The sequence below is a fragment of the Curcuma longa genome, unplaced genomic scaffold (assembly GCF_044706935.1).
Source record: "Curcuma longa cultivar G26 ecotype Majalengka, Jawa Barat unplaced genomic scaffold, ITB_CL_G26_1.1 utg3290_np1212_1714210_RagTag, whole genome shotgun sequence".
NCBI lineage: Eukaryota > Viridiplantae > Streptophyta > Magnoliopsida > Zingiberales > Zingiberaceae > Curcuma > Curcuma longa.
Window position 1 is genome coordinate 125,418 of NW_027435602.1, and position 23,535 is coordinate 148,952.

Consider the following 23,535-nt stretch of genomic DNA (forward strand, 5'->3'; position numbering starts at 1 on the left):
CTCACTCTTCCTTTTAGTGTCATCAGATCTAGCTTATCCTTTCTGAAGTTTGATTAAACTAAATCAATCGATCGAACCGATCGAATTTAAAAATTCGATTCAGTTATTTCAAAATTTTAATTTTTTTTAAAAAAAATTGATTATTTGATTCGATTTCAGTTATAAAATTTTTTATTCGATTAAATTGAATTAAATAAAATAAAAAATAAATTATAAATTTTTAAATAAATTTATAAAACTCTAATCGATTAATAAAACTTTTATAATATTTAAAAAAAATTTACTATTTCGATTAATTCGGTCAAAAATTAAATTAATTAATATTTTATCAATTTAATTAATTTTAAAAAAAGTTCAGTTCAATTTAATTTCTATTAATTCTGTTTAATTTTAACAGAATACTCACTTTTAAATTTGTAAGGTGGAGATTCACGAAATATATGAAGGTCGAGCCGAATCATTCCTAAGTCCTAACCTAACAAAGTAGTCGACCCAAGCAATAAAAAAAGAAGAGGCGACGAGTCCTAGCATTTTAGGGTTTGGTTGTCGTCGGATCTCGGTAGTAGCGGCGTAGGGTGGCAAGATGAAGACGACCAAAGGGGGAAAGGTGATGAATCCCACCGATGCCTACCGGAAGGAGCTCCGGAAAAAAGAGCTCAAACGCGTAAGAAACATTAACTTTTTGGTCCTTTCCGATGGTTCATTACCTCAGGGTTTCACCCTTCCTTTTAGTGCCGTCGGATCTAGCTTATCCTTTCCGAAGTTTGATTTTGCTGATTTTGCGTTTTTTTTTGCCCTTGTCGTGTCGGGTTTTTTTCTGCTTAGTGGATGATGGTGTTGTATGATGGGATGTTCGATTTTTTTTTTTTTTTGTGGTTATAGTTTGGGGGCTGGTTTCGAAATTGAGTGATTACTTAGTTTCACATATGAAGCTGTTAGGTTGTCGATGCCATCTTTTCCCTGGGTAGTATCGATGTTATTTTCCTCTCGCTTATCGGCATTCAAACTTTGGATCATTATTGTTGCTTGTACTTTGTGGTCTAGGTTTGGTTTGCAGTCATTGCATTATGCTTTGAGAGGATTAACAAGGTTATGATACAAGCTTATAAGAATTCACATGACAGAGACAAAACAAGAGACGGGATTTGCATGAAGCAAATAGATGGTGAACTGTTGATTGTTTGAGGGATTTGCTGGTTTGTCATAATGCAACTTTGCCAATCACCCAAAATGGTAAACTCGAAGTAGATAAGGTTTTCTCTAGTCCTACATTGGTCAAGGCCGACGATTTATTGTAATGTGTTGGAGAGAAACCACGCCTAAGTGACTAGTCATTTAGGTTTCTCAGAATCTCTTGTCCTTTGTTAGTAGGTAAGGTCATGGGCCACAACAAGGGCGATGTAGGCTTTGGGTAACAGGCGAAGTCACTAGTTGACCTAGTCTAGAATCTAGAGGAGTGTCTCAGCTGCTTCCTTAAGTTCTGATTGGTGATGGGATACTTCATGATGAAGGTGTTTGATGGCTAACAACACTTGCATGGCCAGTCATTAGTTGCTTTGCAGAGAGAGGCCAGTTATATTGTTTAACTCTGTGATATCGAATATTATTCTTGCATATTAACTAATAGAGAAAAAGTGATGACAGCCTGCTGTTTAAAATGGCATAGCCATATAGGTGCATGGGACAAATACTGATTATAAGAGAAATATCATAAAAGATTCTAGAAAGAGAAATGAAAAATTATCTGATTATCTGTTTTTTTTTATTGTTTTCACTATTAGTTTTTTGCCCTGACATTAAACCACCACAAATAATCATGTTGGTTATTTCTCATGTTGTCTTGTTCTAAGGCTCAATTTTCTGTTAATTAATATTAGAACTTTATCAAATGAGTTTAATATCTTGTCATACATGGTTATTCCTACTTAGTGTGCATGTAGATTTGTATCTACATGTCTATATATGTGATTTCTGTGGTTGAGTCCTCTGTTAATTTTGTCATTTTGTTTATTTGATTTTATAGTAGTGTGGACTGTGATAAACAGTCATCTTTTAAATCCTATGATTGTATTTATTGCTCTAATCTTAACATATTTTTTATGATAGAACAAGAAAGAAAGGAAGAAGGTCCGTGAGGTTGGCATCTTGAAAAAGGATCCTGAGGCTATTCGGGAGCAAATTGAGAAGCTGGAAAGAATGAGTAAGTAGGCCAAGATCCCCTTAAAATGTTTTTTTTCACTGATATTGAATGAGGTCTTTTGATCTCATTGGTCTTCAACGTAACAGTTTTGTTTTTATTTTGTCTAGGCATTCTTATAGTCCACTTCTTTCTAGATTGAAATTTGTTGCTTCTAGAATGATACATTGATAGAGGATCATTATGTTGTTTTCCTTGCCCCCATCTAGTTCTTTGTGTTCACGCTTTAATATGTTTGAAAAGCTTGTCATTTTTATAGTGATTTTTCCCATACTTTACTTCTGTATTCCGGAAGTTGTAATTCACTTGCTTTTAGATTAATAGCAATCTGATTAACCATGATTCACTGACCTTTTTCGAAAAAGAAGAGAAAGCCCAATGCTAGTCAAGTGAACCTGAGTCCGATGCCAAACAGTACAATATATATAAACCCAATCAAATTTAATAAAGAAACCCAAAACTCAAGCCAAGCTGAATTACACAATAAGAAATATTTGTCCAACTCAAACTTAATCAAAAACATGCAAATCATAAAAACATAAAAAAACCATTCAATCATTCAATAATATCTATAATCAGTGACACCAGGCAGCAACCCTCCATGGGAAAAGCATTTGCAAGCAACTGCAACCTCTAGTCAGCATAGAAACAGACAACCTTGCCTAAACAGACTTTGTTGAGTTTGTTGGTATTCCTGATGTTAAGTCGAACAACTAGCTGCAATTAGATACAAAAATTTGCGATGCTTAAGGTGAAACTTTTTAAATTGTCAATAATCAGGAGCAATTTTATGGAAGAATGCTACTAGGATCAACCTATTTAAAATAGAAAGATATCTTTCACTTGCTAATTATGTGATTTGACATTCAACTTCCCCTACTTCCCCTTTTTTTGGCATCAGTATTCTCGTCAAGCAATTGGTGCCTCAGTTCTAGTAAAGATGCCTTTGAAACGAGAGTGCACTATAACCTGAAGTTGTCTGAGTGTCTGGCTATCTGCTTTGCTTATCAGCTCTTATATGTAGGCTTGCATGCAATTTAAACAACATGCATCCTTGTGTATCCTATCTCATCTCAACCTTCAGCATTTTTCATTCTTATTGGACTCTTATGTTGCAGAGGCTGATGGTGCCCTTGATAAGGCAAGGAAGCATAAGAAGAGACAACTTGAGGACACCTTGAATCTTGTGATGAAAAAAAGAAAGGTATTCTATTTTATTTATTTACAGTTATTTGCTGTTTCTCTAAGAGTGAAGGAAGTTGGCAACAAAATAATATTGCCATAATACAGTGTAATCAACCAAAAGTGCATGCTTTAATAATCAAAGATACATCTTGGAGTAGTTTGAAGATTCAAGATTACCTTCTGTTCATTTCAAATTCCAAGGAAATCGAGAACTTCAGCTCTCATAAAAATACAAGTACTGTGAGCAAAATAATCATATTACGCACAATGGTCTTTAGATCAGTCACTTTTTGATAGATATTTTATGCGCGCGCGTATGGGTGGATCTATCCATGTTAGTCATAGTAAGCCATTTTGTAAGAAGTATATATTTAACCAATCTTCTTCCCCATGTCCTAGTGCTATACCCTTATACATTTAGGAATCATCTGTTTAAGAAGATTCTTCTCAATGCCTAAAAATTAACAGATAATCAGAAATTTGTTTAAGAAAGTTTAAATTCCCTCAATCCCAACCTGCCAAGATCTTCAGCCAAATAGATGCAATCATGATGAAGAAGGAAAGCATTTTGCTCATCTTCAGGATGCTAGTACAGTTGACATTTATAATTATCAAAACAGTTTTAGAGGATGCCTAACTTGCTTTATTTTTTTTTAATACACCTTATCAACCATTATCCCATTTGTTAGACTCATAGGTGTCTTCTGAAGGATATGAATATTCCAAAACATATGATTTGTCTGGATTCTTCTTTCATGGTAAACTTATCATGAGTTCTAGGTTAATACAACTGTCAGGTTGCTAGGAAAGGTATTCAAACTTATACAAGACTGATATGTCTAGTTATCCACAGAAAAAACAGACTGACTTATCTGGGCTAATAACATATCATAAAATCTATGCTCATTTGAGAAATAAGATATTTTGTAGACATAGAAAGTCATTAGAATGCCAGTATGATTGACATTTATAATTAATTTATCAAGATAGATTTAGAGGATTCCTGGCTTGCTTGAGTTTTTCTTACACCTTACCAACCATTATACATTTGTTAGCTTCAAAGGTGTTTTCTAAAGGATATGAATGCTCCAAAATATATGATTTGTCAGGATTCTTCTTTGATACTAAGCCTATTGCTAGTTCTCGGTTAATACAACAGTCAGATTACTAGGAAAGTTATTCAAACTTATACAAGACTAATATGTCTGTTTATCCACACACAAAAAAAAAGGCTGTGAGTTATTTGGGCTTATAATATATCATAAGAGTTATGGTCATTTGAAAAATAAGATAATCAATCAGGTATACATGAGCGAAACTGATGAAAATGACAACAGGTTAGGAGTCAAGGTCCCCTGTCTATGCTTAACTTGCTATTTTTGAGTGCCTATTGATTTTCTAGAGGTGGGTGAGAAATTTTATTCTCATCATAGTTTGTTCGGTAGATATCCAAATGAGTTTTTATACTCCTTTTCAAGTAGATCCAAATTCGAGGAAAAAGTGACTTTTCTTTAGATTTGAAGCGTGAATGGACAAGTTCATTAACAAAATGTGATCTCGGCTTTTGATTTGCCACATATAAAGCTGGGGCATTGTAACTTATAAGAATGCAAGGGCTTCATTTCTCATACTTCATCCACCTTTATGCCTGTTTGGAGGTCGTCGCTATGATGATGATGCCTCGATTGAGTCAATGACCTTGTATAAAAATTTCTAGATAATTAGATGTCAAACACTTGCATCCTGCTCATGTTGGATGCTCATACTTGTGTCTGCATAACTAAGAACCTGTGGTAGTAGAATAGCACGTGACGCCACAGTTGATTGTTTGTTCAAGTTGCAATTTAATAAGATAACTGCAAAAAAATAATTAAAAAATAAATAAATTCTAAATTTCTGTCTACAGTGAGAAGAGATTTGAATCAAAATGATAGTTGGATGATTGGAAACCACTTGGTTAAATGACTGAAGTTGAACCTTAAACTAGCAATTCTAGTATATTGTTTCTAATGCTTGTATGCTGCCTCCAGAACTTAAAGATTCCACATACTTCTTGTCTATCTTATGAACAGGAATATGAAGATAAAATGCGTGAAAAGGGTGAAACACCAGTGATGTTCAGGTGGGGGTTATCTTGGCATCTCTGAATAGTAATTTCTTCGGTCAGTTTCATTATCTTGGTGTCTCATGCATTTGTATTGCTTCTACCAGTCACTTGGGCCCCCCTCGAAGAAGAGCAGCGACAGAGGAAGAGGAAAGGTCTAGAAATCCAAGGCCTGAGGTATGCTTCTGGATAAACTTCTTAGTTGAATGAACTGCAACTGTTGGATTGTTAACAAAGATTGTTGATGCAGGATTCTGTATATTATCACCCTACTCTAAACCCAACAGGAGCACCACCTCCTGGGAAACCTCCAATGTACAAATCATCAATAGGTTAGCATCATGATCCATCTACGTTTTCTCATGCATTTGTTTGGAATCTAATTCTTAGATATGCAGGGCCTAGGATCTCATCTGCAGCATCAGGTACTGCAGCTTCATCTTCTGCATCAGAAACAGATGAAGCTTTAACAGTGCTACCACCTCCACCACCACCACCTTTGCCAAGTGCTGATGGAGTAACTTCACATGATGATTCTGTTGTGCCACCATCAATACCTTTACCTCCTCCTCCACCAGTTCCAAAGCATATTGCCAACGTGAGTGTATCATTGCCTCCACCACCACCACCTCCAGGACCACCACCTAAAGATCAAGCTGGAGTTCCTACTCCATTGCCTATACTTCCTCCACCTCCCCCTCAGCCGCTTTTGCAACCTCCTCCACCAGGCACATCTGTGAAGGAAGCTGATAAAACCACAGGATCAGATGGGCCAGCTTTAAAAGATTCAAATAAGGTATAAATATGCTTATTCGTCATGCATCTCAATTTGTTATGAATTGTTAACAATTGTCTTTTGATGAAGTGCATTCATCATCATCAAGCTGTCTTTGTCAATACTATTTAGCCATGTGAATCTTTTCCTCCATTAAGTTATACTCACTAGCCGGATTCAGTATTCATCTTTTTTTTATTTATATAATTAGATTGAAGTAGTATGCATTCTCTTTAATTTGTAGGTTACACCAGTGCGTCCACCACCTCCACGGCCTCCTGGGTTGCCACCTAATCAACAATCAGATCCCATGTCATCTGAATTTGTCCCAGGCAATGCTCCAAGCTTAAACGATAGCTCTACAACTCGGTTGGTGCCACCACCTCCAAGACAGCCTCCACCAGTAGCTCACAATATTCCTTTAATAAATTCTTTGCCACTTGACATGATGCCTCCTGGCATGGTACATTTTCCTCCTGACATGAGGCCATCTCTGATGGTTCCTGGTTTTGCCGCAAGACCCCCACCACCACCACCCCCAGGAATTGTTCCACCACAAATGCTGAGGCCAATGTTTGCTGCACCTCCAGGACCTCTACCATTTCCAAGACCTTCAGGTTTTCCAATTCCACAAGAGGATGATTTCGATGCTTTTAGGCCCTCTGCACCTCAGAAGCCATCTTATGTCAAATCAGCAGCATCAACTGTTGTCAAGCGACCTTTAGCACAGCATAATCCAGAATTAACAGCTATGGTATGTTCTAACCTTTTCATTCTTAATATTAGATTGTACATATGCATGCGAAATGATTATATGAAATCAAATGCTAAGACGTCCGTAATATCTTCTCTTATTTATTATAGCTTGATTGGAGATTGTTCTTCATTTGGATGATAGTCAGATAAATACACCAGGTGTATGATAAATTAGAGAATAAAAGCTACCTGACTGATTATCTTGTTTTAGAAAAAAAGGAAAAACATATTCAAAAGATGAAAATCATATTCAATTCTTGAACATTCCTGTTACTTTTATTTAGGATTATTTGATTGAAGTATATTTGTTGTCCAAAATGAATGAACAATATCAGACATATTTGACGGTAGATTATTATCATGGCCGAGCAAGCATTATAAGGAAACATCCTTTATTGTATCCTGATTATCCCAAAATATCAGGGATTGATTACTTAAAGCATTCTTAGAATTGATCAAACACAATTACGTGACTGGAATCCGTCTTATGGATAATAATTAATCACTAGTTATTGATGGTGGCTTTGTGTGGGTATCTTCTCATGCTTCAGGTTCCTGCTTCAGTGCGTGTGAGGAGAGAAACTGTGGCCCCAAAACTGAAAGCGAAATCTCAGCTCACCACCACTCCTGCTATTTCCAAGGCTTCTGGTCTGACATTTACTGTGAAACCAGAAACAGCTACTTCATCAGGTGCCAAGCCACAGAGTATTGATGACTCGTATACTGCCTTCCTGGAGGACATGAAAGCCCTTGGTGCTCTTGATGGCTAGATCACTATCCAAATCCATTTGAATGCATTGTAAAGGGACATGGTGTTGACCCCTTTTTTTTATTATCGTAGAGCTCCTCAGGTTTAGTGGTTGCTCGCCGAAACATACATAAAATTGAGCTGCTATTGCCTGTATTCTTACTCATGTATTTAACTGCTCAACTAAGCACATGAAAGGAAATTGTGGCCCTGCTGAACCTCAGTTTTCTACTGGGCACGATGAGCTCCGTGTTGTCTTGGATGCTACATGGTTCTCCATGATTGCTTGAACTAACTATAATAAGCAAACTTTGATTGCCAAGAAGACATCGCTCTGCTCAGTGATTAGGCTTATTTTAATGCTACTTTGTAAGGCTTGACGGTGTTTTGAGTTTGGTAAGAGCTTGCTCTGTTACTTGAAACCAATATACAGAAAGACATCAAGTTTAGTTTATGCATGGATAACTGAATTCAGTTATCAGCTTTGATGAACGTCAGTTTTTAAGAATCGAACAAAATTTTAATATTAAATATAGATATTACATTTTTAAAATAATATTTATTCTTATTTTCAAGTTTTTTTAAATTAATTTATTAAATAATTTTAGAAATAAATATATTTTAGAAAAATTATGGTCAATGGGCCAGGGCTCGTGTTGAGTGCAAACCTCAAGCCGAAAAATGATTTCTAACACGGCTTCCTTTGCGATGTATTATGTTCACCCATGACGATGACACCATCATCTGTTGACACTTCAATTTTAAACCCAAGGCTTTGGTAACAACCCTTTAAGGTGCTTATCAGTTGAATTAGCTGAAGACCTAAAAACTATAAAGAATCATTCGAGCTCCACGTTCAAATCATATGACCACAATCACCAGCCTAAAACTTTTGATAATTGATGTTCAGTCCCCTAAAGATAGTGAATTGGATCTTCTTGCAAGAACACTATGAGATTATCTTTAGAACCGTCTGCATACTGTAAATGCATGGGATTATCTTTAGAGCACAAAGCTAAAGGAATCCTGCTGAGAAAGCCATGCTCAACTCACAGCATGTGTTTACCATTCTTGTAGCAGATCAGTGAAGATGATAAACAGCAATGTGACATGAAGCAAGGTTTTGAGTTGTCCATTGATCAACCACTGCCATTTGTGATTGTTAATCAGCTTCTCAAACCACATCAGCCAGCAAGGTGGAAGCCCATGTAACTTCAGAATCATAGTTTAATGAAAAATTGCAGCAGGCATAAAATAAAGGGATAACCTACTGTCAGTAAACAAAGAGATAGGCACAATCTCCACGATAATGTCGTTGAGATGGCTCCTTTCCCCGACTAGAAAAGATATCCATTTTGGCAACAATCATCCAAGCAAGCATGAATGATTTTCTGAAGAACAAAGGTCGTAGAAGTTGATACATCTTGAGTTGTGATCTAAAACAGTGTAATCAACATTTGCTCAAGAGGAACATTGTAATCAACAGTTGTGATCTTGAGTTGTAATCATAACTTTCTTATGATTGAACTTTTTGTTGCATAGAAAAAAAAAACCTAATGTCACAAGCAAATCAAAAGGAACAAATAAACAGTGTAATCAACATTTGCTCATTTGCTCATGAGGCTGCGGAATAAAGACATGAGGACATTACTCAATTGTACGAACCATGTTGAGATCTAGTCGCAATAGGACTGTTTTCTCACTAAAAATGCTACATGGATTATATCCTCTAAACTAAGGTTTATAACATTCTTGCCTCTACGTGGCAAAGAAGCAACAATTAAATCAACAAACGGGGGCTCCTCTGCTAACGTGTATTGTACACGAAACATGTCGAACAGGGTCCAATGAATTACTTCGTCATAAATTTCTATCAAGTAATACAGTTGGTAACTCTTCGACGTGGCTGAGCATCGAAAGCGAGCTATGTCTGATCTCTCAATTGCCGTTCTTTTCATCTCATATGAATCAACAATCATTCAACCCTCAGTTGTGCACGCTGATATTTTAACAAAAATTTCAGAGCTGGCCAAGTCAACAGACAATCAAGCAGTTTAACAGCATGTCTAGGAATTGGGCCCTTCTTCATCTTTGGTGCTAGGGCCATCATCGAAACCTGTCCCTGGGGCAAGTTCATTAAGGTCTAGAAACCTTATTCTTTGGACACCATTCTCCTCCTGTCTATTGTCGTTTGTCTTTTCTACTGCTTGTTGCTGTTCATTGTGTCCATGATTAATATGATCCACAGGCATTTCTCTATCTGCCATTTCTTTACTGCCTCCTCCCTCGGAATCTTGACTTGCTGTTGAAAGTTCTAGATCATCAGATGCATCAGAATTTTCAGCTGTTGCATTTGACTTGCCTGGCCTGGCTGAATCTGTATCTGTATCAGAGTGGTCATATTGTCGGTAATTTATACGTGATCGCATTGCTCTCTTGCTTCGTCTTAGGCCTGTCTGCAGTTCATCAACTAATCTCAACTTCTTTTCTCGCCTAGTTCGTGTTAGAAACTTCTTATTATGCTGTTTCTCTTCCATGTCTTCACTAGCACTGAGAGAATATTCCTCTTCTTCCTCATCTTCTGCATTTTCCTCCTCCCATCGATACTCCTCATCCTCCTCTGAACCACTGGACATCTTTCTCTTTTTTATTCTTCTCAAATATTCATCATCGTACACTGCTTCTCCTACTATGTCATCATCACTGCCATAATCTGCATCGACATCTGAAACAGTATCCACAAAATCTTTCTCTGAATATCGTTGAGGTCTTTTTCTTCGCCTATTGCTAAAGTTATAGAAGTGCAAAGTTAGTTGGCACAATAAAAACAATTTGAAACAGCCACCAAGTAATGGTACCTTTTCACCAAATAAAAAGAAGTGATGGTACCTGCGGTCGAGAGTCTCATCCTGCCTGTCAATGTCAGTTTCTTCATTGTCATTTGATCGTGGCGACTGTGCATCATCATTGTCAGTAGGATCTATTTGTGAAGGTCCATTCCAATTACCATTTGCATATAACTCAGGCCTCCCAGCAACAGCTTTTCTGACAATATTTTCTGGTGAGCTTTGTCTTTTCCTGCATAGAAAACACATGACAAACTGCTATTGTTATGGAAAATTGCATGCACTTGTTCATATATGAACAATAATGTTGGACATATATGTAAAGAAGAGATTGTATACACACTTGGTTATTTTGATAGCTTCACTGATTGAGCGGTCATAATCATCTGAAAAATAGTTCAACCGAAAAGTATTATCACTTTAATTTTGATTTCGAAACAGAAAATACAAAAGCAAACGGTTACAGATCAAAATAATCACAAATAAGTGTCCCTTAAAGTAACAAGGATTTATGATAAAACCATTTTCAGGAAAGAAAACTTAGTCTATTTTACACCAGCTCACACACATGCAAGAATTATTCCCAGAATGCGATGAAAGCTTGAAATCACATGATATAGGATGTTGTTCCAATTCAGATTGAAGCGAACAAAAAAGAAGTTTTAGCATGGTTATCAGCCTTTTCTATTTAGTAATTGAAAAGGCAAGAATGTCTAACTCATCTTCACACATCTATACAAGAGGTTGACTAGATAAATATCAGTACATAAGACTTTTATTTAGACTATTTCACTTATAATCAGTCAATAATGATTGCCACAATATGATTTCCCATAACCTTTAGTTTCAAGTTTCAACCAAGGTTTCTGATAGCATTCCAAGCAAATAAGGACTTTGAGAAACAAAGCAAACTTGAAGGTGGGAGATGATAAACCAGTGTGGTACTGGTTATCATAAACTAGTCCACTGTAAACAAGGAAAGAAATGGATGTGATGGAAAAGATATTTCTGCATATATATAGACAAACAATCCCCTATTTGCATGGAACGAGCAGATTTCTAACCCAAGCCCTTATCAACAACTTTCAAAGTTTTTACTAACATGGCCGTTGACCCTTTTGGGAGGAGAAATAATTTAGGCCAATAATATTGGGATAAAATGATAATAGTGTAATAACAAAGCAGCATAGCTAGGCCATTTTCTTGAAGAAATAATTATTATATGTCAAAACATTATGATACAAATTATACTATGAAAGTTTGAATGGTCTTACCAAATGTATATGTGACAGGTTTTCTATCTCGAAGGGAGCGACCTGATGAAATCCCATCTGCAGTCAAAAAGCTATCAAGGAGGAGCGCTTCTCTGTGTTGCTTTTTCAACAACCTTTCTTTTTTCTGTGGAGAATGGCCAAAAATCTCATAAATATTAGGAATTATACAAGAGTAGAGAACAGTACATTCATGAAAATTTACAATCCAATAAATCCACTAAGGGTGAGTTGTTTGTTGCTTAAAAGAGCATTTTCCAGCAGTTAATCAAGTTGCAAGTTTTCATTGCTTAAAAAATGTAAGCAGAAAATTTATTAAAATGTAGGCCGTAAAAGCTGCAAATATAACTAGAACTTGAACTGGCCACTTGTATTTGCAGTCTGTATGTAACATCAAAAATAAATGGAAACGAAAATAAAAAAATATTAAATATTATACAAAATAAAAGAATATACTTATTGACCGTTTTTTATTTTAAGAATTTGTTAGAAATAATGATAATAGCAAGATATTGATTTAATATTATAACAAAAATATGAAATTCAAAAATGCTATTTCAGTTAGTTTTATGAATATGATATGAACATGTGATGTAAGATATCTTTAAACTATTTCCTACTCTATTTCAAAAATAATAATTACACTGTCACAATATTGTAACTTTCACATTATAACAAATTAAAATGTATTAATTATCAAATATCTTTTCTTTTACAAAAAAAAATTATCAAGTGCCTAGAATTATAGTGATTTACTTGCATTTGTAAGAACTATTACTAGAAACTGGAACTGCATTTGCAAGCAATCAAAGAGCAAGTTAAATATATCTTTTGTAGTAATATTTGCCAATATTTGTTAATCACAGGCATTACAGAATACAAATAGTAGGTAACCAGACAACCAATAAAAGCAATTGGTAAGTAAAAAGAATAAATACTTTATGAATTTTCTCAATCTCTGGCAGACAGTCAATTTTTAATTTCTTCCCGAGAGAGGCTTCTGTTCTGTTTTTACTTGAAAACAGTTTCTCCTGCAACAAAAAATTTAAATCAATGAGAAAAATAAAAATTAATCTAAAACTAGAAAAAAAGGAAGAAATAATGACCATGAGATTACACAGATCAGTCAAAGTAAGACAATTAAAGTATTGTATGCACCCAGGGAAGCAGAACCAAACCAATTAGGGATTATTGTCACAAGGAATCAAGTTGAAAGGCTTGGTGGCTTCCCGGGGAAAGAAAAACTAGTGTTACGTGACCTACTTCAGCAGATTAGTAGCATGCATCACAAGATCTAAAGATAGATTCACAACGTATGATGCGATGACCTAGTAACCCAAATTAGCACCTCTCTAGTAGGATTCCTACTGATAAATGGCAGCAGAGCAAAGTAAAATATGACATAGTACAAAGGAGCAATATCATATGATCATATAAAAGTACAAACACATAATATTGAAAATTTAGGAGTTAAGCATTGAACTTGTATCGTTGAACGAAATCAAGTGAAGCAGTGCACTTCTAGTATTTAGTAAGTTGTAACAAGACTAGCGATTGCAAAATCAAGGGGAAATGAATTTAGAATTTATATAGTTCCATCGTCTTTAATTGGTTATATGTTTTATTTTTAGCTGCATTGGTAGAATCATAGTGCAACCTAAACCTCCAGAAAACAGATGACATTCTAATAAGTGGCAATAAACATGGAGAAACTTACAGAAACTTCTTGAAATTCATTTAAGTTAGTTGCAACAGTTTCCCACTGCAAAGATATAGAGGGAGTAGATGATGATCCTTTTGCCCTGGTGTTTTTCGTCTCAACTCGTCTAATTTCACGGTATAATCTGTGACCAACACTAGGATCATCTTCGTACCTGAAAAAATAAAGAAATGAAAAAATTATCACAATGTCGATCATGAAATAATATGTTGTTCTAAGAAGGATTCGAAAATAAATTGCCTAGATATTCAAACTCTAAAATGATCACCATACCAATACGAAATCCCATGTGAATCGCCACCAATCCTTTCTTTGCGAAAAGCTGAAAGTTGGATACCATGTTTCAAAGAATTATCAATAAAATTTCGAATGTCTTCTTGCTGCAAAGTGGAAAAAAAATGTTAAAGGTTTAATAGAATGTGGACCCCAAAATAGTCATTTGGAGCTCGGGTCAGCAGAAAACTAAGGTTCTTAGTTAAGTTATACAGTTATAAATGTTTGGTTGGCAAAACAATCACTCAAAAGTAAACAGCAGAACCTAAATGACAAAAATGTCGTTAACATTTTATTTACTTACTAATATAGGTCTTCACATATTCTACTCACTCAAATGAGGCTAAGTTATTGTTACCAGAATATCAAGTCTACTAATAATAACCAAGATGTTTGGTTGGCAAAACAATCATTCAAAAGCATACAGCAGAATCTAAATAACAAAAAGGTATATGTTTTAATTACTTAATAATATATGTCTGCTTATTCTATTCACTCAAGCGGGGCAAAGTTGTTATTACCAGAATATCAAGTCTACAAATAATAGTCAATGTTGAAGGTGGTGTCATGAAGGATTGATGGAAAATGATGATGGAGGCAAATTGAATTTTGAAGGTCATTATGTCTTCACTGATGCCTTGTGAAATCTTTGGATTGATTTTTGAATCAGCGCAAGTCATATGTCCACAATGTTCCTATGCAAACCTTGCCATATCTTATAATTTTATACAAACATACAGTAAATTTTGACATAATTAGCTAATGCACCTCCAAAAGGTATAAATATTATTAGTTTAAGCCTAAGCTATATAAATACTGCATAAACAAGCAATTATTTCAATACTGTGGCTACCCTTTAGATTTACCGTAAAGTACAAATTACATATACAAAAAGGAAATAGGGAGAGAATGAATTTCAGTGTGGTCTTGTTACATGGGTCAAAAATAGGAGAATGAAGATGATTTAGAAAAACTAGTTTACCCATGGTATTAATTATGTCTAGGATATCTACAGCAACTTATTGGGAAAACCCCACCATAAACAGAAACAATGAAGTTATATTATTTCCAAAGGCATCCAAAAATGACACTAAAGGAACAGCTTTTATAGAACATAAGTTATCTGAATTGGAACTATGGCGCTTATTGAAAGAAGGCATCAGTTGTATCATACCATTTCAAGATTCACTTCAGAATAAGAAATCCACACCAAACAAAAGTTCAAAAAGTTGGATAATAGATAAAGATCAAACATTAATTTAGTAAGAGAATCTAATTATTCTGTCAAGAGGCACCTCAACACGTATGTCACAAAGTGCTTTCAGAATCAGCACTCTTGTGCTGGGCTCAAGAGTTTTATATTTCTCAATCTCTGACCTGAAAAATATAGATTTCAAGTAGTAATTAGCTGGAAATACTTCAAGAAACACTATATTTTTGTATGGTGTATAAGCTCACCCATGAGATGCAACAATTGGGACCTCACCATCAGCAACCTGCACCAGCAAAACTTGACTGAATTATTCCATTATATTATCTTCACTGCAATATTCTAAGCAGATGATTTAAAATATTACAGTACCCAGTACCACCAATCTCTTAACTTTCGACAGAGCACGGTCACCCAAGTTGCACGCCCTAGAGCCATGCGAGTTACTGGAGGAATTGCCTGTTAACACACAATCAGGGAGATATGAACACCAGATGAAACTTTTAATAAACCTATTTTCTAAAAATTCAATTTCTCAGATACTAGTCACTTTAAGATGAAACTAACTCCAGATACCACAATAGAATGAAATAGGTTCACTGAGTCAGGATGGAACCCAAAATTAAACTAGGAAAAGAGTGATCATAGGCAATCATCTAAAACTAACTTCGCTGAGAGTATATAAAAGACAAAATCGAGGATAAATCTAAGGCAATACACCTCTACCCAAACAATTACTAGGCATGGAAAATAAAATGATACACATTTTCCAGTATTAGCCTTGATAATCACCTCCAACTGAAGCACTATAGGATGGACACCAGTATATAGCTCTTCCCCCAATCCAAGTAGACAATTACTTCTCTTCTTTTCCCACCTCCTCTCCCCTCCCTTCCTCATTGCCCTCTAGCTTTGATCCTCCAATGTAGACACAGCCTGAGAGAGAGAGATGAGGGAAAAGATCCCTCTTTTAGTCATTTGGTTCTTGACCAAAATGGACAGAAAGCTAACCTTTGCTTCAGTTACTTCTCAGCTACTTCCCTCACCTCTTTGGTCCCTAAGAACACTGTAATTGAGATCGGCTCATTATTTCAACTGCATGACCTCCTTTGTTCTACAGGAGTAAATTTATTTCTTCAACAAAACAAGTTAGAAAAATACTATTTCTCTTCTCTTTCATTATCTTTTCATCTCTTATCTTATCTTCCAATTTGTATCTCTTCAATGAAACATTGCCTTGAGTAATTACTTAAGCTCAAAAAAAAATCCAATTATTCTGCTATGAAATGGCACCAAAAATAAGATTAATGATATATTTCTGTATATGATCATCATTAGCTGAACTAATCCTCTGGTGATAGCCCATTACACATCTTTGTCCTTGCCCCTTGCCCCTTCCCCCACCCCCACCCCCGCCAATGGTTTATTCAACATTATATAATCTCTGCCTGACTAGATATCAACCATTTTAATTTTTCTGCCTCCTCAGGTCAACATCCATCCTTACTGACTTTGTATTGAGCTTGGATATCATACAAAGATGAATTACAACAATAATTTTCTCTAAAAAAATTAACTTAGAGTGAAGATATTGTTTATGACATATCACATTATTTAGATAATTGTCTCAAACACAAACCTAGAAAATAAATTTATTACATCAAGAATACATGACATTTACCATATAAACAAAGAGAATTACTAAGTATATTTTGTATATACTAAGAATAAAAAGAATAGGTTTGTTGACAAAAACAAGAACAAAGTCTTTTTAATCAAACATATGCCACTTTAATTATATAAGTAGCATATTCTTTGTGGATTGGCTGATACAAAGTACAAGTAATCCTGATTTCACTCAGCCAACTGATCAACATTACTCAACTCATCCCAATTAGATTTGATTGAGACTAAACAACAAGGTTGGTTTGAGATTATTATCCATACATGAAGGAAACCACTAACATAATTCCCAACAATAACAGCAATAAAAATGGTAATTTGTTGAAAAAAAAAAGAATTAACTTGAACCATCGACCAAAACAACAGTAGGAAATTGATTAGTCATTTGCAAACCCAACCGTTATAGTTTAATAAAAGATTGCTCTGGTATCTTTTGCCTATTTTTTTTATTTGGCATAGGGTTAGAGTACTTAAGCAATCTTGAATTGAATAGCTATCTTTTATTTTCCATCTTTATCTTTATATCTTATACTATATGGTAATAAAAATAATGTTAATGAATAGGTGTGGAAGCTATAATTGTGACCACAATGCAAATAAAAAAAAGACAAGTGTAGTGAGCCAGCTTTAATGCAGTGAGGTTGACGAACAGTGCAAGTCATGAATCTCGAGCCAACAGATTTTAAAAGAAAATTGTAGGAAGTCAATAAGACATGGGATTAGCAAAATCATAGTGAGTGGGACCAATATTTGATAATGATTTACAATTTGGAACTGAGATTCAATTCTCATTGAAAACAAGAATCACTTCTATTATACATTTATTGTGCCAAACTGGCAAAAAGAAAATGATAACAAAACAAGACATATCCAGCAAAATGCTAAGTGGTTACATCCTCTTAACGGGTATTATATTATCTTGGACATAGTGGCCCCTAGGATCCATAGATTTAAACAACTCTAAGTGGTTACATCCTCCACTTCAAGAACATAAAGGTCACCACCAGGTATTATATTATCTATCATCACAATCTAAATGAAATTCAAACGTGACATCAAGATAATTTTTTTCCTTATGCATCCCACATCAATTGAAAAACTGTAGAAAATCTTGTGACACCAATATATGTGCTCGGAACTCTACTCTATCCATAATGAGGAACTTTCTATAATATTTTATACATAATCTTTTCAGACCAAAAAAAATCCAATAACAAGACTTTCTAAGGCCAAATCAACAACAAATTCTCTTTGAATTCCATTTGTGATGTTCATCTTTCACTGACAATACATTTATTTTACTGCTTTATGGCTATACTTGCTGTCTTTAGAGACTACTTCCTTAGGAATAGTAACCTGTGTGAGATAATAATTGGCTAGATGCATGACCCTAGCCAGAAAATGATTCCATGTAGTTGAACTGTCAGAAACTTCATAATAGCAGGTTTAATCACTTTTGCAATGTGTCGATGTCAGCGCAACACAGTTTAGGCCAGAAATCAGATAGCTGCTGAATGATGAGCATGGCTAACATTGAAGCACCTCCATGAATCACTCTTCTAATAAATATCATTAAACATTTGTTTCAGCAGTATAGTAAGATAGAAATAGTATTGACCATTGACTTCGAATTTGGTATCTGTAAGACTGTAACACAAAAACCATATCTAATCATGATAACCAAGGTAAGAGTAACCTATGTCAACGGTCCAACATAAAGAGTACATCATAGAGTTGGAGTAAAACTTTGTTTTAGAGAGTAAAAACCAATTCTGGTTTACAGACTTGCACATTCTGAAACCCAAAAGAATCAAGAAGACGATATCATATATAATGCCAATTTAAAATAACCAAAAGATTGCACTTCCATCAATGTGGCATAGCAACACCAGATCGCTAACACTGTCAGTCAAATTGGAGGTCCTACAACTAGCATTTCATTGATTAAAATTTTAAGCTGCCAATTATGTAAAAAAAAAAAGGAACAAAATAGTTACTAACTTATTAAGTGAGCAGGTGCTCTAAATCACATAAAATAAGCTGCACCTCATGAAAGAACAAGATAAAAGCGACACCATAAACCAATGAGAGATTCAGGTCTCCTAAAACAACGTACTATCTACCATTACAGACCAAGATTACAATAAATCAACGTTTCATCTGCAATTACAGGCAAAAATTTTCGCAAAAACAAGATGTTCAAAGTAGTGCTATAAAAATAACGACTGAAGATTCAAAATCTACCATCAGTCACGTCAGCTAAACATTGAGCTTCCAAAAATTTTGTTAGAAGATCAACGGGAGATGCAATTGAAGGAAACATATACAAGGTTGAACAAGCAGACACATCATCAAAGTCTAGTTGAGAAAAAAATGATTGCAGAAATGGAGACAAAATACAGACTGCAACTACTTTCTTTTGTCAAAACTTCGCAGTTCTTCCAAAGATACGATGCAATGCAGTTCAAAGCAGGAACATCCAATAACGAAGTTACAGTTTTTACCACAATCAAAAAGAGCGAACCTTTAGCAGAGGTATGTGCACGTCATCCAGCGTGTTGTTGGGTGTCAAAAGCGCCGTCTCAAGCTCTTCTGCAGAGAACTCCGCAACAATGTTCAGCAGAGGTCTAAAAACCTAGGAAACACACACAGGACAAAAAATGCCAGCTCTAAGAAACCAATCAAGAACAGGCAAGATTGTCATATAAGAAAAACCAAAACGGCATGAAGATGGTCCTCACATGGAGGAAGTTTAGGATGGAGGCGAGCTCCCACATGGACCGGAGTTCCCAGAGGATAAGTTGAGATGGCGAAGGCGGCTCGACGAGAGGCGTGATCACCCTACCGGCTCGCTGCTGCTCTTCCTTCTCCCGGCGCGTGAGGCGGCGCTCAGGCTGCGGTGGGCGAGCAGCGGCGGCGGCGGCGGCGGGGTTGCGGGAGGTACAGGCGCGGGGTAAGCGGGTCTTTCGGGGAGAGGATTCAGTGAGGGCAGGCGGGGGGCGAGGGTTGTCCAGCGGGGACGAGGATCCGCCCGCAGCGGGGGACGGCGCGGCAGGCGGATCGTCGGGCATGGCAGGGGCGGAGAGCGTAGAAAAGGCGAGATCGGACTGCGGCGAGGCTGGCGCGACGGCAGCGCAGGGGCCAAGGGAGGGGGCGGAGGAAGTGGGAAGGAGGCGACGGCATGGGGAAGAAGCGGAGGCCATGAGCCAAGGGAAAGAATTGGGGGGAGGAGGTTAGGAAAGGGTGGGTATTTCGGTATTTTCACCTCCCCCTGTTTACAATTTACGGCAAAGTCGCAATAATAACGCGCTTAATATTACTATGTGATAATAATAATAATAACAGTAATAATAAAAAAATTCCTTATGGAAATAAATACCTTTAAAAAAATTTAAAATTACGAAAAATGCTGTGAAAATATAAATATAAATATATGAAAGCTAACTTGAAATTTCAAAAAAGAAAAACCAAGCATTTTGATAATGTTAAATTAAAATTCGTGGCTATTTAAAAATGGAAGCATTGAAAGAAGTGTGTTCGAGTGAATCATTTCAACCACACTTGTTAAGTAGTATTTATCATTCATAAGCAAGTCAAGTTCTAATAGCCAATGCAATTTTTTCCAATTCTTGAGAGAATATTCTATTTTACTATTGAAGCACACAAAATATATCTTTAGTTAGAATTGAGGAATATTTTTTTTATATTTAGCTCCATTAACATAACTATTTTGTAATTTGCTATTTTTATTCTAAGGGTCAAGAATGAGAGCAACCCGACACAGGGCAAACCGAGCAATGATCACCCCAAAAAACAAGTAGTAACTATGAAAAACTTGTTTCTACACATAAATTTTAAATTACTATTTTCACAATTTAAAATTGCAAGTAAATTGTCTTATAGATATTAGTAATTAATATGGTAATTGCTATTAAAGTTATTAAGTTTTATTATAGATTCTATTAAATTATTATAAAGTTGTATTATATATGTTATTAAATGATATCATATCACATATGTCATTTTGTTTTATTATATATAGAGAGAGTGTTTTGTTACATTGCATATCTGAGTACCTAATATTAATTTTAAATTCTAAATTCTAAAAAAAATTTAAAAAAAATTAACATTAATGTTCACAGATGGGTGTGGCACCATTATTGTGTTGGGTCTAATTCAGGTCCAGCCCATACATGTGGGTTAGGCCTATTATCGTGTTGGGCCCAGTTCACGTTCAGCCCACGCCAGCCGGTGAGGATAAAGGAAAGAAGAGACTTGCTTTTTAGAAAAGAAGAAAAAATAGTTTTTTCCCTTTATTCGGCCGGAAATTATATATTTAAGTCTATTTTAATTAAAACTTCTAAATAGTTTTTGAAGATTCAAACAATAAAAGTTAGAACGTATAGTGACCTAGAAGCTTTAAAAAATATAATTTAAAATCATATTTAAAATTTAACTACAAGTTTATCAAAAATATTAGATAAAAAAAAGTTTTTATTTTATTTTATTTATAAAACTCAAAAAATAATGATTTAAAATTCTTAAAATAATAAACCTTGTAATATGTTACGTAATTTATATTCCTTCATCCACAATTATTGCGGCAGATAACATTCAATAACTCAACTATAAAAGAGGCAAGGAGAGATAGTATAACAAATAATAAGGAAATAATATTGCGCTAGCTTTGATCCCTTATGGTCAGTTTACTTAGAAGCGTGGATGGAGAAAGGGAAGGAATCCACAATGGAAATAAATCCCTAAGGAAAGGGAACGGAATCTTTTCTTCCTTGTATTTGTTTACTTTGATACAAGGGTGATGAATAAATCTCTTATATTTAAATTATTTATTTTATATAAATAAAAAAATTAATTTATTTATTTACCAAAATACCCTATCCCCATTGCCCCGATTTCTCTTTTGCCCCGCCCCTTCTTCCCTGCTCACCAACGCCTCGGTGGGATGGTCCTCCATCTCCCAAACTCTATCTATCACCTACTCTACCGGAAGATGTATATAAGGATCCCGAACGCGGCCGCCTCTACCGGAAGTGTTGGCGCCTCCAACGCGAGGAAGATCTAGGCGCAGCGACCACGCGTGGAACGGGGCTGCGGTGCTTGGGCTGCGCTTGAAGACAAAAGAACTGGAAGCCATCAAGGAGCAGTACCTAGGATCCAAGAAACCAAAGAAGAGGGTTATCAAGCTGAGCGAGAAGTTCCGCTTCTCCTTTGGCTGGGAGGACACGGAGGATACCTCCCAGGACATGAACGCCCTCTACCAGAACCCCCATGAGGCGCGTCTGTTGTTTGGGCGCGACTTCATCGCGGGCATGGACCGTCGGGAGCAGAAGAAGCAGGCCGCACGCCACGAGAAAGAGACACGGGAGGAAGATCCCAACGCAAGGAAGATCTAGGCGTAGCGACCACGCGTGGAACGGGGTTGCGGTGCTTGGGCTGCGCTCGAAGGCGATCACGGTTTGAGCCCCTCGCGGTGCAGGCGAAGGGAGATCGCCGCGACCAGAAGTGAGAGCGCAGCGAAGGCCTCAAGAGAAGTCTCGGGCGGCGGAGAACGGAGCTCCGGTCCGGCGCTCGAGCAGTGCTGGTCGCCGAGGAAGTCTCTGATTTGGAGTAGGACGAAGAGAGAGTAGGGAAGAGAGAGAGGATAGTTACGTCTTTTTATTTTCCATCCTTCATTTTCCGCCCGATTTGGAGGGGAGCGATTTTGACAAAAAATTGATCAACAGATGGATTAATTTTCTCTTCCCTCATAAAAAATTATAAAAGTAAACAATGGATGGATGAATACTGAGGAAAACTTTCCTCAGTTTTTCTTTCCGTGCTTCCAAGTAAACGGGCTCTAAATATTCCTCTTTCCTATGTAAGGTATAAGAACTCTCATTTATATTGCCCTCGGGACATAGTTGAGTTGATTACGATAGAACAAAGTTACTAAATGAACAAGATCGAATTTCGTCAAGGTAATGTCCTCCTCCGTCATAATCAACTGTAACTTTTCGATTTTTCTTTTTATAGATGGTTATAGGATCGATCGTATAAAATTATTGAGTGATAAATTTCACTTTTTGTTGAAGTATAAGAATCCCATAATGGGCCCCTATTGCCAAAGGAGGATAGCTTGGGGCACCTATACCGGCTCTCCCTATCTGTGAGGACCCTAAATTTAGTTAAAGTTGTGATACTCGTGTCGACTCCTGAACTGCACATTTTCCTTCCATCGCTCTTCCCCGGTCTTACCTTTCTCCGACAACTCCTGGATCTCCGCACCTAGTCCGCTAAGTCCACTCCTTGTCTCCTTAATTAACTTTTGATGAACTATTTATCAATTCAAGATAATTACACAACTTAAACTTTTCAGGAGCCTAAAAAAGTCCCATCGACTAATAATTAGATCAGCAAGGGGCGAAAAACAGAATACTACCTCTTAAAAAAATGTACTATAAACTTAATATATGATACTGATTGTCAATTGCTTAATAACTCACTGAGATCGCATTTCACGCTTTTATAGGGAACACAATGATTTCCCTATGAAATTGCCTTAGCAAGTGATAGTGATAATTGATTAGCAAGTTGACACGTCAACGTTACCGACTATCCGGCCGCATTTAGAAATAAGAAATCTACTGAAAATTTATGATATAAAAATAATATTGCTGTTCTAGAACAAAAATAAATATATTACAATAAAATAGATAGAATTTAAATAGGTGTAAAATAATTATGGTAAAGTTACTTGGAGGCATTCG

General features: G+C 36.0%; 2 protein-coding genes across 2 annotated transcripts; one reads left to right on the plus strand and one right to left on the minus strand.

Annotated features, from left to right (window-relative positions):
- The first annotated feature begins 511 nt into the window (after nt 1-511).
- Nucleotides 512-7,983, plus strand: LOC141820382 (protein EARLY FLOWERING 5). The gene is made up of 9 exons (XM_074707686.1): nt 512-664; nt 2,107-2,200; nt 3,316-3,401; nt 5,455-5,504; nt 5,594-5,663; nt 5,737-5,818; nt 5,885-6,282; nt 6,506-7,015; nt 7,569-7,983. The coding sequence occupies exons 1-9, from the start codon at nt 584-586 to the stop codon at nt 7,785-7,787; spliced, it is 1,590 nt and encodes a 529-aa protein (XP_074563787.1). The 5' UTR covers nt 512-583; the 3' UTR covers nt 7,788-7,983.
- Nucleotides 7,984-9,356: 1,373 nt separating this feature from the next.
- Nucleotides 9,357-19,971, minus strand: LOC141820406 (DDT domain-containing protein DDR4-like). The gene is made up of 12 exons (XM_074707714.1): nt 19,510-19,971; nt 19,293-19,403; nt 15,458-15,544; nt 15,334-15,371; nt 15,171-15,252; nt 13,876-13,982; nt 13,600-13,756; nt 12,821-12,913; nt 11,886-12,009; nt 10,955-10,997; nt 10,655-10,843; nt 9,357-10,552 (listed from the first exon to the last, which is right to left on the minus strand). The coding sequence occupies exons 1-12, from the start codon at nt 19,969-19,971 to the stop codon at nt 9,832-9,834; spliced, it is 2,214 nt and encodes a 737-aa protein (XP_074563815.1). The 3' UTR covers nt 9,357-9,831.
- Between the last annotated feature and the right edge of the window lie 3,564 nt (nt 19,972-23,535).

What these genes read in the sequence shown, in the direction of transcription:
- LOC141820382 (XM_074707686.1), top strand. Translation starts at nt 584, where the DNA reads ATGAAGACGACCAAAGGGGGAAAGGTGATGAATCCCACCGATGCCTAC. An exon ending in GAAACACCAGTGATGTTCAG is followed by an intron (nt 5,505 to 5,593) that starts GTGGGGGTTATC and finishes TGCTTCTACCAG; the next exon opens with TCACTTGGGCCCCCCTCGAA. An exon ending in ATCCAGAATTAACAGCTATG is followed by an intron (nt 7,016 to 7,568) that starts GTATGTTCTAAC and finishes CTCATGCTTCAG; the next exon opens with GTTCCTGCTTCAGTGCGTGT.
- LOC141820406 (XM_074707714.1), bottom strand. Translation starts at nt 19,971, where the DNA reads ATGGCCTCCGCTTCTTCCCCATGCCGTCGCCTCCTTCCCACTTCCTCC. An exon ending in ACCTGTCACATATACATTTG is followed by an intron (nt 10,998 to 11,885) that starts GTAAGACCATTC and finishes ACTATTTTTCAG; the next exon opens with ATGATTATGACCGCTCAATC. An exon ending in GAAGCTATCAAAATAACCAA is followed by an intron (nt 10,844 to 10,954) that starts GTGTGTATACAA and finishes TTTTCTATGCAG; the next exon opens with GAAAAGACAAAGCTCACCAG.